This window comes from Dipodomys merriami, unplaced genomic scaffold (genome assembly GCF_024711535.1).
Source record: "Dipodomys merriami isolate MVZ:Mamm:240054 unplaced genomic scaffold, mDipMer1.0.p SCAF_249, whole genome shotgun sequence".
Lineage (NCBI taxonomy): Eukaryota > Metazoa > Chordata > Mammalia > Rodentia > Heteromyidae > Dipodomys > Dipodomys merriami.
This window is the reverse complement of record NW_027203926.1, coordinates 90795-107729: the sequence shown is the minus strand read 5'-3', so window position 1 is coordinate 107729 and position 16935 is coordinate 90795. Positions and strand designations below refer to the sequence as shown.

Genomic DNA, 16935 nt, shown 5'->3' with positions numbered 1-16935 from the left:
CATAGTCATCACCTGTGTCCTCCTCCTTCCGACTGGTTCTCCTCTCAAACAGTCCCTGTTTTATATTCATGTCACTCTTTCATTTCTTTTTAATAGTCTAGATTCTACATGAGCAAAAGATGCAGGAGATGTCTTCCTTAGTCTGGCTTACTCTGCGTAACATGATAATATCCAGTTCCATCCATTTTCTGAAAATAATATAATTACATCTTCCTCATGGCTGAATAATTCTTACTAGTGTGTATACCACATTTTTCCCCCACTTATCTGTTGATGGGCACCAAGGCTGAGTCCATACTTTGGCTATTATGAATAGTGCTGTTACAAATGTGGTATATAGGCAACTCTGTTGCATGCTGACTGATGCTCATTTGGTTATATGCCCAGGAGTAGGGCAGTGGGATCATATGGATGTTCTATTTCTTTAGTTTCCTAAGGAACCCCCATACTGATTCCCACAATGGCTTCACTAATTTACTTTCTCATCAACAGTGTACGAGTGTGCCATTCCTCCATTATCCTCAACAGTATTTAGTGGAAGACAACTTGTTCCTCAAAATTATCAATATCAATTGCCCACCCTGGGTAAGTGTGGCTGTTTGGACAATTAATTCAGAGCCATTCTGTTGGAAAGAGGGATCCATCCAGATTTCCATATCCCCACTGCCTTACCTGAGGCCAGCCAAGAACTCCATGACAGCATTGTAATTGCCCATGTTCCAGCAGCATTTGGCCACATGCACCAAATATGAGAAGACTTCGCGCTTCTCCTCCATTGATCCTGCTGTGAGGATCAGCCATGTTACCCAGGAGCTCACCTGGAAGACGAAGAAGGGCAGTCACTGAAGAGGGGTCTTGGGAGCTTGATTACTATTTTTTTTTTTTTATTGAACTCATAGGCCTTGCACTTGTTTGGCTTTCTTGTTTATGGCTGCAGCTTTACCACTTAAGCCACACCTGTAGCCTGGCTTTGTCTGTCTGTATGTGACTATGCTGGGACTTGAACTCAGAGTCTCATACTCTTGTTCAGCTTTTATGTTTATGGATGGCATTCTACTACTTGAGCCATATATCACTGCTGGTTTTTTGCTAGTTAAGATAAGAGATAAGAGTCTCTGGGCTTCAAACCTTGATCCTCTTGTTCTCGGCCCCCTGAGTAGCTAAAATTACAGGTATGAGCTGCTGAAGCTAGATACTTTTTTTTCAAAAAAGGAATTGCCATTTAACAATGCAGTTTATGAATAAATACTTTTCAAATGAATTTTTTTCAGCTTTTTAAACTCAGTTTGGTACTAGGAAAAGAAGGACTTAGCTAAGATCCAAAACTAAAACCTAGCTCCATCACTTCACTAATGACTCTAGGCAAGTCATTAATCTCTCCTTTATAGTAAAGGAACCTCATAAAATTCCTCTTGATCTAGATAATTCCATTACACTGTAATAAGGCCTAAGGATAATTTGATAGAATTGTATTTGACTGCTAGACATCAAAATGAAATGCAATCAACACAGTTAGCCCATAAATTGAAAAACATTTGTCAAGAAGTAAATTATGTAATACTAAATTAAAAATACAAAAAGTACTTTTCAATCACCTTTCATATATATGTAATCAATTATATTTTTTCAGATGACAAAATAAGGAGCAGATAGAACACTTACATAGCACTTGTTAGTCCAGGGTCTGTTCTAAGCATTACCTATGTTATCTCGTAACAATCCTAAGAATGGGGAACTAGACACTTGCTTAAGGTCCTCAACCATTAGGTGGCAAAGGTTAAGAGTTGGACTTAAAGCATCTGTTTCCATATTGTATGCCTAATATGGACACACAAATCCTAATGTTCACCAGCACTAGGATTAAATTTATGTGAGTATGATTTATTTTGTTTCTACTAAACAAATAAGAGGATAAATTAATATTCATTTCTTACATCTACATTCCTCTTTATGATATGTAACCTTGAAGTCATCTCTTTTAAAATGTAAGATCATTTTGCTGCTTCTTTGCTATAATAGTATTTTTTGGGACACACAGTGTCCATCTGAGTTGCTTTCTCCACATCTGGGTGGATTAGCTCAGTTGTTAGATCAAAGCTGTGGTCTTGACCCCACATGATTCTATTAGTTACATGTAAGTCAGCAACAATTCTAACTGGAGAGCAAATCTTTCCCCAGCCATCATGAGAGTGAAGCCTGAACAGAGTTCATGGTGACCCAGACAAAGGAAGAAATAGGAGTTCAAAGTCAAGGGCATACTGCCCACAAGTTGAAAAAATGATAAGGATTAATGGCACTCAGTGTTGGCAGCAACCATAGAGGGCAGTCCAACCCAATTTTTCCAGATCAAGAATCTATGGCTCATTAGAGAAGTGACTTTCCACAGTTATGACCTTGTAGATGTTAAAACTAGGACTCTCAGTGCTCTGTCTTTCATCATCTGATGAAAGGTGATAGTTCGTGTGTACATGGCCCTAGGTAGGTAATCCTAAGCATTCAATCTGGGGTTATGCATCTGAAGACAAAAGCTGAAATAAAAGACTAAGATTTTAAGCAAGAACCCTCAAGTCATTAAAGGTATAAAAACAAATAAGCACAACAACAACAAATTAATCAAAAACAGAATTCAAAGAATTGATATGGTTTCCAATCCCTATATAGAAACAAACAGGGAAATGGCAACAGGGAATTCTGGTGAAAAAACAGGGTATACTCTAGTACCATCCAGAAACATTGGGGTGAAAATATGTCTTTTCCTTTCTGAAATAGGCTGAAGAAAAATATGATAAGTTACCTGCCACCGCTAAGCCTGGCCTGTGCCCAGGAGCCCCTCAGCACACCCTTGTGTTCTCTACCTGCACTGGACAATGCTGGCCCTCAGGCAACATCAGAAAAGATCTAGAATCAGGATCTAGGACAAGCCTTGTCCAGATCTTCCCAGGTACTCTCTAGGTTCCCCTAAACTGACTACAGTGGTTATAAACAATCTCTCATTCACTGCCTCCATGCCTTGTCATTCACCCATTTAAAAGTCATTTTTGTAAAACCCCAGCTCCATTAGACCAAGAAGTTATCTTGCCAACAGAGACTGACTATCTTTGGTGCTGCTTTCCAATTCTCTCAGTAAGCCCTATCCTACAAAGGGAAGAGAACAGCCAGAACCATAATATTGTCAGCTCTTTGAGTTGGAAATTCACTCTTTTTCTTACAAATGAAAATAAGATCAAAATGAACTCCAAGAAATGTAAACAAGGTTTTTTGTTTTTGTTTTTTGGGTCCGGTCATGAGGCCTGAACTCTGGGCGCTGTCCCTTAGCTCTTCAGCTCAAGGCTAGTGCTCTACCACTTGAGCCACAGCACCACTTCCAGCTTTTTTCTTTTTGCTTATGTGGTGCTGAGGAATTGAACCCAGGGCCTCCGGCATGCAAGGCAAGCACTCTACCACTGAGCCACTTTCCCAGCCCATAAATAAGGTTTTTTTTATTGTATTGTTTGCAGGTTTTTTTCCTTTCTTTTGGTTTTTTCCCTTTTGTCACGGCTTTTGATTTCTGTATCCTTTGTCCTATATGTAAGTTTATCTGATTTGGGGAGGAGAAGGGAAAACACAGAAACTATGTGGATAAAAGGTGAACTAATCCAGCAGTGATACTAAATCAACACTATTTTGGAAACGAACTATACAACTTTGGGGAAGGAAGAATGGTAGGAGGGGGAAAACTGGGAGAAAATGAGGGAGGTAGTGACACTATTAAAAAAGAAATGTGCTCATTACCTGACTGTAACTAACTAACTGTGTAACTAACTCCTTTGTACCTCACTTTTATAATAAAACTTAAAGAAGAAAAAAAATAGATCCTGATTCTTTTTTTTTTTGGATTGGTTATGGGGCTTAAACTCTGGTCCTGGACTGTTCCTGAGCTCTTCAGCTCAAGATGAGCACTCTACCACTTGAGTCACAGCACCACTTCCAGTTTTCTGCTGGTTAATTGGAGATAAGAGTCTTATGGACTTTCCTGCCCAGGCTAGCTTTGAACCACGTGGCTCAGATCTCAGCCTCCTGAGTAGTTAGGATTACAGGCGTGAGCCACCAGCACCTGGTGAGATCCTGGTGGTTTCTCAAAGTCATCCAACTCATGGGGCTTCTGGTTATAGTCTTCCCATGGCTTTAGTTCCTTTCTTGGCAAGTTAGAGTTTCTGGTTAAGTTACTATTCTTCTAGGTTATTCTCATACCACAGGATGACTGGAAAGGGTTAAATCCTCCTCCCCCAGGGAGAAGCCTGCTTCTCGGAGCAGGGGAAGACTATGGCTGGGTTTGTGTCTCAATCCTGATCACAGATCCAGATTTATTTCCTATCAGTCAAATCATTTTCCATACACTTTCCCACAATACTAGGAAAAAAATAGAGATAGTGAATTTCACATGGAAACCTAATTTAAACCAACTGTTCCATCAGCAAGGGTAAGTCCCCAGGGCCTGGTTGTTGAGATTATGTAAACACTGTATCATAAACACACACACACACACACACACACACACACACACACACACACACACACACACACACACACACACACACACACACACACACACACACACACACACACAGACCCAACATGTGCTTACAAATTTCAGAAACTATTCTTGTGGTCTAATGTAGTCATACTTTTACTAGCATTAAGTGGTAAAAATTTCATTGATGAGACAAAATAAGTGAAAAATAAAAGATCCAGCAGGGCCTGATGACACACACCTGTCATCCCAGCACTCAAGAAGCTAGGGCTAATGGATTGTGAGTTCAAGGCCAGCTGGGATTATATAGTAAAAGCTTATTTCAAAAAACTAAAAAAGGAAAAAATAAGATTCAGTGATGAATACCAAAATATTGCCCAGTGTATAAATAAATTGTGGTCATAGCTTATAAGTGGAAAAGGGGATGTATTACCAAAATCAGGAGTTTCAGGGTACTAACATAAAGAAAAGCAAAAATCACAGTAAGTATGAAGTATGATAGCTGTAGCATGGCAGTACCCCAGAGGAGCAAGGAGTTTTATGTTGCCTAATTTTCAATAGCACAGAAAAAGGAAAGAATGAAACTTCAGCCCTTTCCTTCTTTCTTTTTTTCCTGCACATGGTTATTTCTAAAAGCTTTGTTATATCCTAAGTAGCTATCAACAGTATCTCAGTTCTTTCAGAGCTTCTCCCAGAAAGCTCTGGGATTGCCCTGATGACCTTAATCCCTGGACTAGGTCTACCATGCCTCCACAATTGACCTTCTTCAAACACCCTTCGTTTGCCTTTTAACCACACTTAGGCCCACTGAACATCTTACACTCTCTTCTCACATGTACTGGAATCTCTCTAGCTTGGAAGGAAGGAATGTTCTTGTTCTATGTAAAGTGATTAGTCCCTAGCCCACCATATCTCACCTGTGTCTTCGGTAAAGTCAAGTCCTCATCTTGGCCCATCAGGCCCCTGTCCATTCTCCCACCTCACCTCACCACTCCCTCACAGGCTTGCTTTTAGAGGTGAACCAGGTTTCCTCTCACCTCAGGAATCTGGGGTGGTTGCTCTTCTACAGAAGGCTCCCCCCAGCTTAGCTTGCTCTTTAGCTCACAGGTACTGAATCTTTTAGAACATCTCTTGGCCGGCAACCAGGCTCCCACCCTTGGGCCACTGACCTCAGAGGAGCCCTACCTGTCCCTGCTGTGGCCATGCCTCTCTCCACAGTGGGAAGGCTGAGGCTGGGGAGGACATGGACAACCACAAGCTGTGAATCTACTTCTTGGTCATTCATCCCTGTAGGTCCAGGCCTCCCAGGTCCTCCTGTAAGATCATCCACGACACTTCCTTCTATCTAGATAAACCATAAAGGGCTCCCGTAGTGGCAGTGGTAAATGAGAAGAGTTTGAACTTGAGACCTGGGGTGCCATACACTGACATACAGGCCAACAGAGACAGGAAGAGACAGTGGGTGGGGCCATAGCCTGGAGTCACCTTTTACTTGGTGGGGGAGAGAAGCAGTCCTTAGGAATCTGACAGCTATATCACCTTCTGGGGGACCTGGACTTCCCTCCTGGATGACATCCATATGTTACACGGGCAGCAGTGCTGTTGTTCACATTTGGCCAACATTGGGTTACATGTGCTCATAGATAGGTTATATCTTGGTGGCTAGCTGCGATCTGTCTCTGTTAATCTTAATGAAAATTACTGAATAAATGAGTAAATATATGAATGATGCTTACTTCCTCTAGAAAGGCATTCCTGATGGTTCCTTGGCACCTTACATTCAATTCCTTTCTGTTTCTCTTTGAGTTAATGTAGGACCTTGGGCCCAAAGTTATGTCTACATGTGGTTTCTCACCATTCCATGGACGTGCATTTGGTTTATTTTGGTTATATTTGTATGCCTGGCTCTTTCACATAGGTCTATTCTGTCTCCCCTAGCAGACCTTGAGTTCTCAAGGGCAGAGACCATCTTTTCCCACACTTCCAGGACAAGGATGCTTGGTGCCTTTGGCAGACGGGCTGACCATCCCAAGTCCCAGGAGGCTGTGGGCAGGAAGGATTCTCAGCCTCCAAGTGCTCAGAAATTATATTTGGGGGAATAAAAGCCTAAACATCTCCTATTGCTACTCTCAAGTCCAGATAAAGGAGACAAGTGATGTGTTGCCAGTTTTAAAAAAAAATATTCTGAGTACAAATTTCCATAGAAAGATGAGACCCCTTACAATGGCTATCTGGTCACTGTGACTGCAAAGGTTGGGATCAGATGGTGAAATCTATAGAAGACAATGGTAATTTGGACAAAGTTCCTCTTGAGTTGATGATTTGACAGGCACATCCATGTCTAGACTGTAAGGACTAAAGCAGCCCTCTAACTGGGGCATCCATGCAAGATCCGTGAATAATACATACATACCCATATAAGCAGTAGTCCTCAAGAGCACTTACATTGGAGTCACTGGCAATGGTGGTGTTGATGATGGAAGTGTTTGCTCAAATGCGGATCCCAAGGCCTCAACCAGACCGAGAAATCAGACTCTCCAAGGTAAGGCCCCGGAACCTGCATTTTCAGATATACTTCCTGGAGATTCCTAACTGCATTAAAGTTCGGGAACTGGGCTCAGTGATTATTTCCTGTACCCTGGGTCCTTGAGTCATAGCTCTGGCACCATTTTGTAGTGACAATTCAATACTGTAAGCCAGCCACTCTGGCCTCATTATGCTAACTGTATCTGTGTCTGAGGAGCCAGAGGAAGGCAGCACAGTTAGTGGTGGAAGTCATGGGAGTTAGTGGGGCTGCAACCTGTCTCGTCATTTTCATGCACACACCCCGAGAGCCAGCAACCTAACTTCTCTAAATCTCAATTCATTTTTCAGTAAAATAGGAATCATAGTAATACTTACAAAATTACTGTGTGGGTGAAATTAGAAATTAGATCTAAATGTCTCAAAATAATGCTTAAGGTAGCCGGGTGCTGGTGGCTCATGCCTGTAATCCTACTCAGGAGGCTGAGACCTGAGGATCATGATTCAAAGCCAGCCCAGGCAGGAAAGTCTGTGAGACACTTTATCTCCAATAAACCACTCAGAAAACCAGAAGTAGTGCAGTGGTTCAAGTGGTAAAGCACTCACCTTGAGCTGAAGAGCTCAGGGACAGCTCCCAGGCCCAGAGTTCAAGCCCCATGACCAAAAAACAAAAAACAAAAACACAAAACAAAACAAAACAAAACAAAAAACAAAAAGCTTACTGTCAGTGGTAGAGGACTCAGAAATCCTGAAAACAGAAGTCTGTTTGTCAAGCAAGAAATAATTTTAAAATACTTATTTAAATTGAGTTGTTAACTTGCAACTAGAAAGAAAAAGTCTTGCTAGATGTGGTGATACACACCTGCAATCCCAACATTAGGAGGCTGAGGTAATATGACCATTGAGTTCAAAGTCAGCACAGCTATGTAAGTAAGAAGCTATCTCAAAAAACCAAATACACCTGGGTTTGAAAGGATTCTCTTGGCTTCTAATACAAACTGACTACCTATTATATGGTGAATCATGTGGGCACTAGTAAACAAACAACTCACAGCCTTTTGGAACAAAATCACCCAAGCAAGTATGTTTGATGTTCTGACTGAATACAGTACAAGGTCAACTTTATCCATTTATGTACTATATCTCTGCATTTCAGTCCTTCTACCAGTCCTCAGTCCCAGTTGCCCTAGACACTTTATTTATATCTCTGTAACAGTGCTTATTCTTTCCACAAACAGTTACTGCATGCCTGTGAATTTGCAGGAACTATGCTAGGCATGGGGGCAGGAATCATCAAAGCAAGTTTAAGCAGCCTAAGATGGCTTACTCTGTCCTGCAACCAGATCAGTTACATTACTGTACTCAATAGAATTGAATGGATTATTCATTTTGAAGTCCATTACAAAATGGTATTCCAAAGTTTCATCTCATGAATGTCATCTCCTTTCATAAAAGCATGTATTGAGAGTCCTCAGATGAAGCGTTGGTTATTTTATCCTATTTTAACATAGTGGGATTAAAATCCACAAGTAAGAGTCACAGAAAGAAAAATCTTGATATAAATGAGCTGATAGCTTGAAAGTATCTGAATCCTAGTGCAGGATTATTTAAGAAATCATTTTCTTCTTCTTAGGATTTCAATAATCATAATAACAGCTTCTGTATGTCAAAATGTATTTGTGATAAAGACTCTGCTCAGTACTGATACTGTTTCTTTTAAGAGAAGAACGTGGAGGTTCAGAATGGTTAAGCCATCCTGCCCAAGTTTACACACTTATAAACTTAGAATGATCCAAATACAAAGCCTGTGCTTTGGGGGGCCAGGTCTGGAGGCACATATTTATTTTTCAGCCCAGCACTCGAGAGGTGGTAGAGGAAAAAGCATCATGAGTTTGAGACCAGCCTGGGCTACAAGAACCTATCTCAAAAAGACTATTTAAAAACCAAACAAACAAAAATGCCTGTGTTTTAAACAACCATACTCTATTACTTTCTGTTTTCTCTTAGGAAGATGAGACCCCCTGATGATAGCTTTGAGTTTCAGACAATCACTGTGATCTACTGGGCAAAGATATGCCTCTTGATGAAGACCATAGAAAGTTCAGTTACAGGGCCTGAGTGATACATCTAAGTCAGATCCCTTTTAGAAACAGAATGTTAGCTCTCTGAGAAGACACAGAGAGCGAGGTGTTGGCACTGGCTGGTTGTTTAGCAACATTCCTATTCTGTTGTCCATCCATCTCTGGTATGCAGAATTGGACTGGCTCCTCCTGAATTTAAGTTGTGGAAGGGGGGAAGGTGTGGGAGAGATTCTATCCTGCAATTCATTCCTGGGATACAGGGAGGTCAGCATCAGGAGATGCCCCAGGAGAGCTACTCCCCAAGCTGCTACCTGGGTTCTGAGCCTCTTCTCCATAGTAGGCTAGGGGAGTCCAAAAAATGCCTATGTATTCAGCAAATCACTACTGCTTCCTACTCCCAAGGAGCTCACAGTCCTGTGGGGGAAGGTCAGGGGCAAGGCAGGCAGACCTTGTCCTCCCACAGGATGGTAGCATTTGTACAGCCCAGCATGACTTGCCCTTGCTCACTGGGATCTTTCCCCTGGGAGGAAGGCTTTCCCTCTTCTCTTCTACTATATTATCCTGCCTGGGCAGTGCCAGTGGGAACTGTGACACATTTTTTTCATTTCTGACATCAATGAAATTATAATACCAAATGCTCTTATGAAGTTTACTTAAATAGACTCTATTTTAAGCATTGTACAGCTTTAATCCATTAAGTTCTACAATAACCCAATGATGAGGTCTATCATAATCACCCCCATTTAATAAATAAAGTAGAAGCACTGAGAGGTTAGTCATTTGACCAAGGTCACAAAGCTGGTAAATGGTGGAGGTAGATCCCACTGAACTCCACTGGCACAGTTGGTTCTTGATCACTTGTTACTTGTGGCTCTGTCTTTGCTCTTCTAGAATCCATTTTAATGTTGACATCCTCTATCCAGATGCTTTCCCTCACTCAACCTGGTTTACCTATGGCCTCTCTGTTGTTGGCTTAAATATCTAAGAGTGAACAGGATTATTTTTACTTGGAGGACCCACAGCTCATCTTGTCCCCTGTCCTTGATACCTCTGTCACCCTTCATCCAAAAAACATCTAGTAGCCCAGATCTCACCTCTTCTAGGAAGACTTTCCTGAATCATCAGACAGCTAGGGGATCCTCTGTGCAAATACAACTTTATGGCTGCACTTACTATCCTGTACTATAACTGCTATCCCCTGGCTCCTGCCACTGGAGAAGGAGCTCTTTGCGGACAGCACTGTTCACTCATCTGTTTTCAAGCACAGGGTCTGGCATTGAGAGATGGTGCTCTACAACATCTTGCTTTGAGTTATGCAGAAAATAAAGTCGTCAGCTCCACAGTAACACCACCCTACTGAGAGACAAGCTATACACCGGCCGCCCAAGGCCTATGCGTGCTGCAGTATGAGAAATGAAGCAGAGCCATTTACTCCAGAGACCACAGTCACTGGATTTGATTTTGGTACCCTGGATATTGTATATAGGTGTATCTGAATTAGGGAAGGGAAAGGGAACAGTGCCACTTCTGGCTTTTTCTGCTTATGTGATGCTGAGGAATCTAACCAAGGGCCTCATGCATGCAAGGCAAGCACTCTCCCACAAGGCTACCTTCCTAGCCCTTTTTAGATAGTCTTTTAGGGATAGATTCTTGTATCCCACACTGGCCTCAAACTTATGACACTGGTTTGGTGAGCAGAACCAGAAGGACCTTATGAAACAAGGAAACATTGTATGAGTCACTCTAGGTTCCAGGCAGATAGGAATCTGTCTCAGGTTAGCAGAAGAGAGCCCAGCAAATGTACATACAGCCATATATGATGATGCTAAGTGAAATGAACTCCAAGACATGGAAACAAGAGGTTTTACTTTGTTGTTGTTGTTTTTAATGTACTATGAGATTTCTTTTTTTCTTTTGCATTTTTTCCTATAGTTTATCCCCTGTTGTCACTGTATTTGATTTTGGTACCCTGGATATTGTATATAGGTGTATCTGAATTAGGGAAGGAAACGGGAACAACAAAATAGTGAGACAAAGGACAAAGAGCAAACCAATGCAACAGCGATATTCACAAGACAGTATGTTGGAAATGAACTGTACAACTTGGGTGGGTAGTTTGGGAGAAGGTAAGTGGGAGAAAAATGAGGGAGGGAATAACAAGTCTGACAGGAAATGTACTCACTACCTTACTTATATGTAACTGTAATCCCACCATATATCACCTTGACAATAAAAAGAGCCCAGCAAGTCACTATCTCACTTAGCATGAAATACAAGCTTTTACCAACTGTAATGCAGAAGATGGGCAAGGATCAAGAGACTAACCACCAAACTAACACTAGTGATTAAGCCAGAAGGACAGAATAGCAAGGAAGAAAATGGTGTGAATGTTTTACTGGGTGTTCCCTTGAAGACAGATCTGTGTGAAGAAACAAAAGATACTGGCATCTTACTAAGATCAATTAACTCTCAGCCCTAGACATAGTATGAGTAAAATCTGCTGTCTGTGCAGTGCAGGAATGTAAGGCAAGTTTCTAAAATGGATTGCTGGGGAACAAACTTGATGAAACCCAAATCCTTTCCTCTCATCTGCTCTGTCCCATGGGAGGAGGGCATGTTGGGGGCAGGCAGGGTACAAGAGCATATGATGACAAAGAATGGAAGACTCCGAGCCAGGGATATACAAGGTCATTCCTTGACTCTGCCTTTTACAGTCTGTGACCTTGAATGAGTTTTACTATGTCCATACTCTATCGCCTCACCTATAAAGTGCGGGTAACCAAATGTCCTATATTATGAGGGGGTGATGAATAAAAGGGCTAATATAGGTAAATGTTTCCAGTGCTCCCAATGAGCACATGTTCAATAAATGTCACCTACTATTGATCATTGGAAGGAGAATAAGTAGCTCCTTTTCAAGCTGTAGGCCTGATGGAAACAGTGCCAACTTTGTTTCCCTGCTTAGCGGACAGGGACTTCTCATGGATGGGAACCTCCAGAAGACTTAACCTTCATTATTTTAAAAAGAAACCAGAAAGTGGCTCTTTGGCTCATATGGTAGAGTGCTTGCCTTGAGCTGATGAGCTCAGGGACAGTGACCAAGCCCAGAGTTCAAGCCCCATGACTGACAGAGAGAGAGAGAGAGAGAAAGAAAGAAAGAAAGAAAGAAAGAAAGAAAGAAAGAAAGAAAGAAAGAAAGAAAGAAAGAAAGAAAGAAAGAAAGAAAGAAAGAAAGAAAGAAAGAAAGAAAGAAAGAAAGAAAGAGAGAAAGAGAGAGAAAGAGAAAGAAAGAAAGAAAGAGAGAGAGAAAGAAAGAAAGAAAGAAAGAAAGAAAGAAAGAAAGAAAGAAAGAAAGAAAGAGAGAGGGAAAGAAAGAGAGAGGGAAAGAAAGAAAGATAGAAAGAAAGAAAGAAAGAAAGAAGGAAAGAAAGAAAGAAGAAAAGAAAGAAAGAAAGAAAGAAAGAAAGAAAGAAAGAAAGAAGGAAAGAAAGAAGGAAAGAAAGAAGGAAAGAAAGAAAGAAAGAAAGAAAGAAAGAAAGAAAGAAAGAAAGAAAGAAAGAAAGAAAGAAAGAAAGAGAAAGGAAGGAAGGAAGGAAGGAAGGAAGGAAGGAAGGAAGGAAGGAAGGAAGGAAGGAAGGAAGGAAGGAACCAGAAAGGAGAAGGAGCAGGAAAGCAGAAAGGGCACAAGAAAACTTTAGAAAGAGCCTTCCAATAAGAATGTTAAGGAAAGCTGGCAGTGAGGAATGGGAAGCAGAAGATGAGGAAGGGGGTTCACGCGAGATACTCTCTCAAAATGTCAGGACACATGGATATGACTTGGTGGGTAAAAAAATGTCCTGGTGAAATACTTGCAAGTCATAAACAGGTTCTCAAAGGACAGTGACCCTGAAAGTCCAAGGCCTTTGTCCTGGACACATCAGGTACACTGGACTGCAGTTATAGTATCTGATGGCACAAGATTCTATGGTATCCCATGACACTGACCAGTCCAATGTTTATCTTGCTTTGTAAAAAGGAAGATATCACTGGGTATAATGACTCAAGCCTTTAGTCCCAGCAACTCTGGAGGCTGAGGCAAGAGTTGAGATAAGTTCAGAATTTAAGACCAGCCTGAGCAACCTCGACTCAACAACAACATCAACTAGTTGTTGTTGTTGTGCAAGTATTAGGGCTTAGATGCAGGGCCCTGTGCTCTCCCTTGTCTCCCCTCCCCCCCGCCTCCCCCCCTCCCTACCCTCAGAGCTGGTATTCTATCAATTGAACCATATCTCCACTTTCAACTTTTTGCTGGTTATTTGGAAATACAGTTTCTTGGCTTTGTTGTTGTTGTTGCCCAGGCTGGCTTTGAACTGCTATCCTCATATCACAGTCCCGTGAATAGCTAGGAATACAGGTGTGAGCTGCTGCCACCCAGCTATTTTTTGTTATTTTTTTTTAAGTCATCTTTTCTGGGTTTAGAATACATTCAAGTCTGTATGAAGATTTGTCCAAAAGGCAAAAATTCAAGAACTTTTAGCACCAGATAAAAGTATTCAAAATGCCTTGCCAACTACCAAACCTATAAAAATAAACAGTGATCGTCTTGTGAAGAGACAGTGGAACCGGTGTATGGCAACTGTCCAGGTGGAGTAAAACAAAGGCACTTGAGATGGGCAGCTGTGGACTCAGAAGTCAGTGGGGGATGTCAAACAACTTCCCCTTGCCTTGCTCCTGCACGGCCAAGTCGTACTCAATCCACTGGGTTTGGCTTGTTTGCTGACTGGCCTGCTTTATTCCTGTGTACCTGTTCATTTGCAGCATTGTATTCTGAAATCTTGATGGACAAACACTGCCAATTTCAAATTACTGATTCATGGTCTTCCAGCAATACTTGCTCAATAAATCCTCCAGTAGCCAATGTTATCCCCCTTCTTACTCTGAAGATTCCAGACTGATGTAATGGTTCCCAAACTGTGCTCCAGGGCACATGTTCTACCATATGTGGAGTGTTTTGTGAAAAAAGTGTCTAGGGCCACATAAGTTCAGAGAATGTTCATTTTGTTTTTTAAAAAAAGATTTTTTTACTGCACAATTTCTTGGAGTCATGCATATGCTAATGCACATAATAAATCTCTAAGAAGTACCTAATATTCAGTGTTTCTCCAGTTTCTTTCACCATTGGTTAGGAAATAAGAGCCTTCATTTTTTTCCCCCAAAGACACTTAGAGGAACATTGGAATGTCAGCTCTGGGTTTCTCACAGCTCTTTCTGACTGGAGAGGGCACAGTCCAGGGTTTGTATCCACTGGCAGTTGTGCAGGTGACCAGCTGTATCTGAGCCACCTGAGAACATATCTTTTATCTCTAGAAACTTCGTGGGGTAAAGGGGCGGGAAGTCACAATAGTCAGAAAGGGAAGCATCAGATTCTTAATTGATGTTGTAAATCCAGTGTCACTGGAGAAATTCTAAAATCAACACACAAAAGAATTTTTTTTCCTTAGAATCCAAAATGAGCTGATGAGGCCACATGAGCCTCTGATATAATGTGACAACTAATAAATCAGTGGACCTTAGAATGTTTAAGTTGGAACTTAGATGGTATTTAGTTCTTTTCTTTTGTTTGGAAGATGAAGAAACAGGACCAGAGAAATTAGGTGACTTGTAAAGGTCATCCAGGGAATGAGTGGCAGTGCCCAGGCTAGATTCCAGGTCGTAGGGCACTGGGAGCGGCAGAGTTGCTATGGACACTAAATCAGAGATGGTGGCGGTGGGCTGTGGTTAGGTAAAGGCCTAGAAACCACAGCAATGAGTGTTCTGGGTCACAACAACCCTTAACAGCTTGGATGGAGTCCAAGAGGTGCTGTAGTGGCAGACCTGTCTGTCTGCAGAATTTCAGATATGCTTGGGTTTGAACTTTTCTCCTACAACTCCAACTAGAAAAGTAAGAGTAGGACAGAACTCTAGCAAGGAAGCCCAAGGAAAAATGATAGAAATAACAATACAGTTGCTATTTGTCTTCACCAGGGATGGAAGTAAAGGGAGAGGGCAGAGGAAGACAAGTTGTCTTGCTTCTCTGAAGAAAGTTGAGAGGAAGGGCTTTAGGGAGCATTCTGGTTAGGATTTGTTTCAGCAAAGGAGGGAACATCTGCTCATCACTGGCAGGGAGCTAGGGGCTAGAGACCTCTGATAAACAGTTCAGCTCCATGGGTGCACACAAAGATTAGGAGCTGTAGAAATTCAAAACCTTGGACCTAGGGAGGTTGTAGTAGATTCAGATGCGCAGAAGAAGAGGATGGAGGTTTTTGTTTTTGAGACTAGGGCCATGAAGTAGGCAGGACTTGGAGTGGTTTTGCTGAGAGGATTAAGTTAAGCCTCATTTTTATCAGAATAGTCTGTTAAAGAAGCATAGCGAGCTGGGCACTGGAGACTCACACCTGTAATCCTGGTTATTCAGGAGGCTGAGATCTATGAGATTGTTGTTCGAAGCCAGCCTGGGCAGGAAAGGCCATGAGACTCTTATCTCCAATTAACCACCTGAAAACCAGGAGTAGAGGTATGGCTTAAAGTGGCAGAATGCTAGCCTTAAGCATAAAACCTCATGGACAGTGCCCAGGCTCTGAGTTCAAGCCCCATAACTGCCAAAAAAAAAAAAAAAAAAAAAAAAAAGAATAAGAAGAAGCATAACTGTATTGGCAGTTGCTGTAGAAGGTACATAGAAGCCTTATAATTTAAAAGTTATATGAATCCTGATAAGAGGGAGCCTTGTTTTTCCTGTAAAGAAAGGATAAACATTATCCTTAGATGGGTAAAGACAGTTTTCATATTTGGTTCAAGAAATCACTTTAAGAAATATTTAGTTGGCAAGTGCCTGGGGATTAGATAACAGAAACTGAATAGTAAGAAACATCACTGAAGTAATAGTGATAGCATTTTATATCAAAAAAAGAGGAAAAAGAAAGGAAGAAAGGGAAGGGAAGGAGGGAAAGAGGAAAGGAAGGGGGAGGGAGAAGAAGAGAGGGAGAGATACCAAACCAAAATGACAAAATATCATGTTTTGGGTATGCTACCTAGACAAATATTCTGTATAAGATGCTGAGGGGAGAGCTTCTGGCTGTCTGGCTTCAAGTCTCAGCTCTACCATTTACTAACTGTATAATAAGGCTACTTAAGTCCCTTTTCTATGCTTTCACTTTAAAGCAAGCCTGTGAGTAACATCTATATGGTAGAAGTGCTGTGTACGCCTGTAGCATGGCAGAAAGTGCAGGCAATTTTTCTAATATTAATAATCACATATTCAATGATTTCCAAATATGGTGCTTTAGTTCATGTGGTGTTTCTTTGACTTGGAAACAATATTTTAAGTCTTATTACATTCTCTTTCTGTCCTGTTATTTAGTTCCTCCTTGGTCTCTTTTCTGGATAGTACAAGTTCCTACAGTCATGCATGGAATATGTCAACTTTATACAGCTCCAGGCTGGGTAAAAATAATACTTTTAGTGTCCTTAAGGTACGATAGGCAAATTGACAGATGCTAATGAGATAAAAAGTATCCTTTTGATGCTAAAGAGAGTATATAACATGAATATTTGAAAATTAGTGTTTTTAAGAAAAGTTCAGATTTCTTTTTTTCTCCCATTTTTCTAAGTGCTAGATAACATAGCCAATGCTTAGATGTTTTAGTCAAATATCTTTTCTGAAACAAAATTGGTATGTTTATTTATTTTTTTCTTAACTCCAGTCTCCTATCAAATACGTCTAATACCTATACATATTAACTCTGATCTAAATTTCCTAAAAATACTGGATGTGTTTTAATAGTTTAATGATAAAACCCAGATGTC

The 16935-nt window shown here is 41.1% G+C and overlaps 1 protein-coding gene across 1 annotated transcript in view; it reads right to left on the bottom strand.

The window, feature by feature from the left end:
* Positions 1 to 16935, bottom strand: part of LOC138836079 (1-phosphatidylinositol 4,5-bisphosphate phosphodiesterase epsilon-1) — a gene marked incomplete at its 5' end in the record, with an annotated part of 145969 nt that overhangs the window by 68286 nt on the left and 60748 nt on the right. The window contains one exon of the mRNA XM_070034563.1: positions 673 to 818. Coding sequence (XP_069890664.1) covers positions 673 to 818 — 146 coding nt within the window. The remainder of the gene's footprint in view (positions 1 to 672; positions 819 to 16935) is intronic.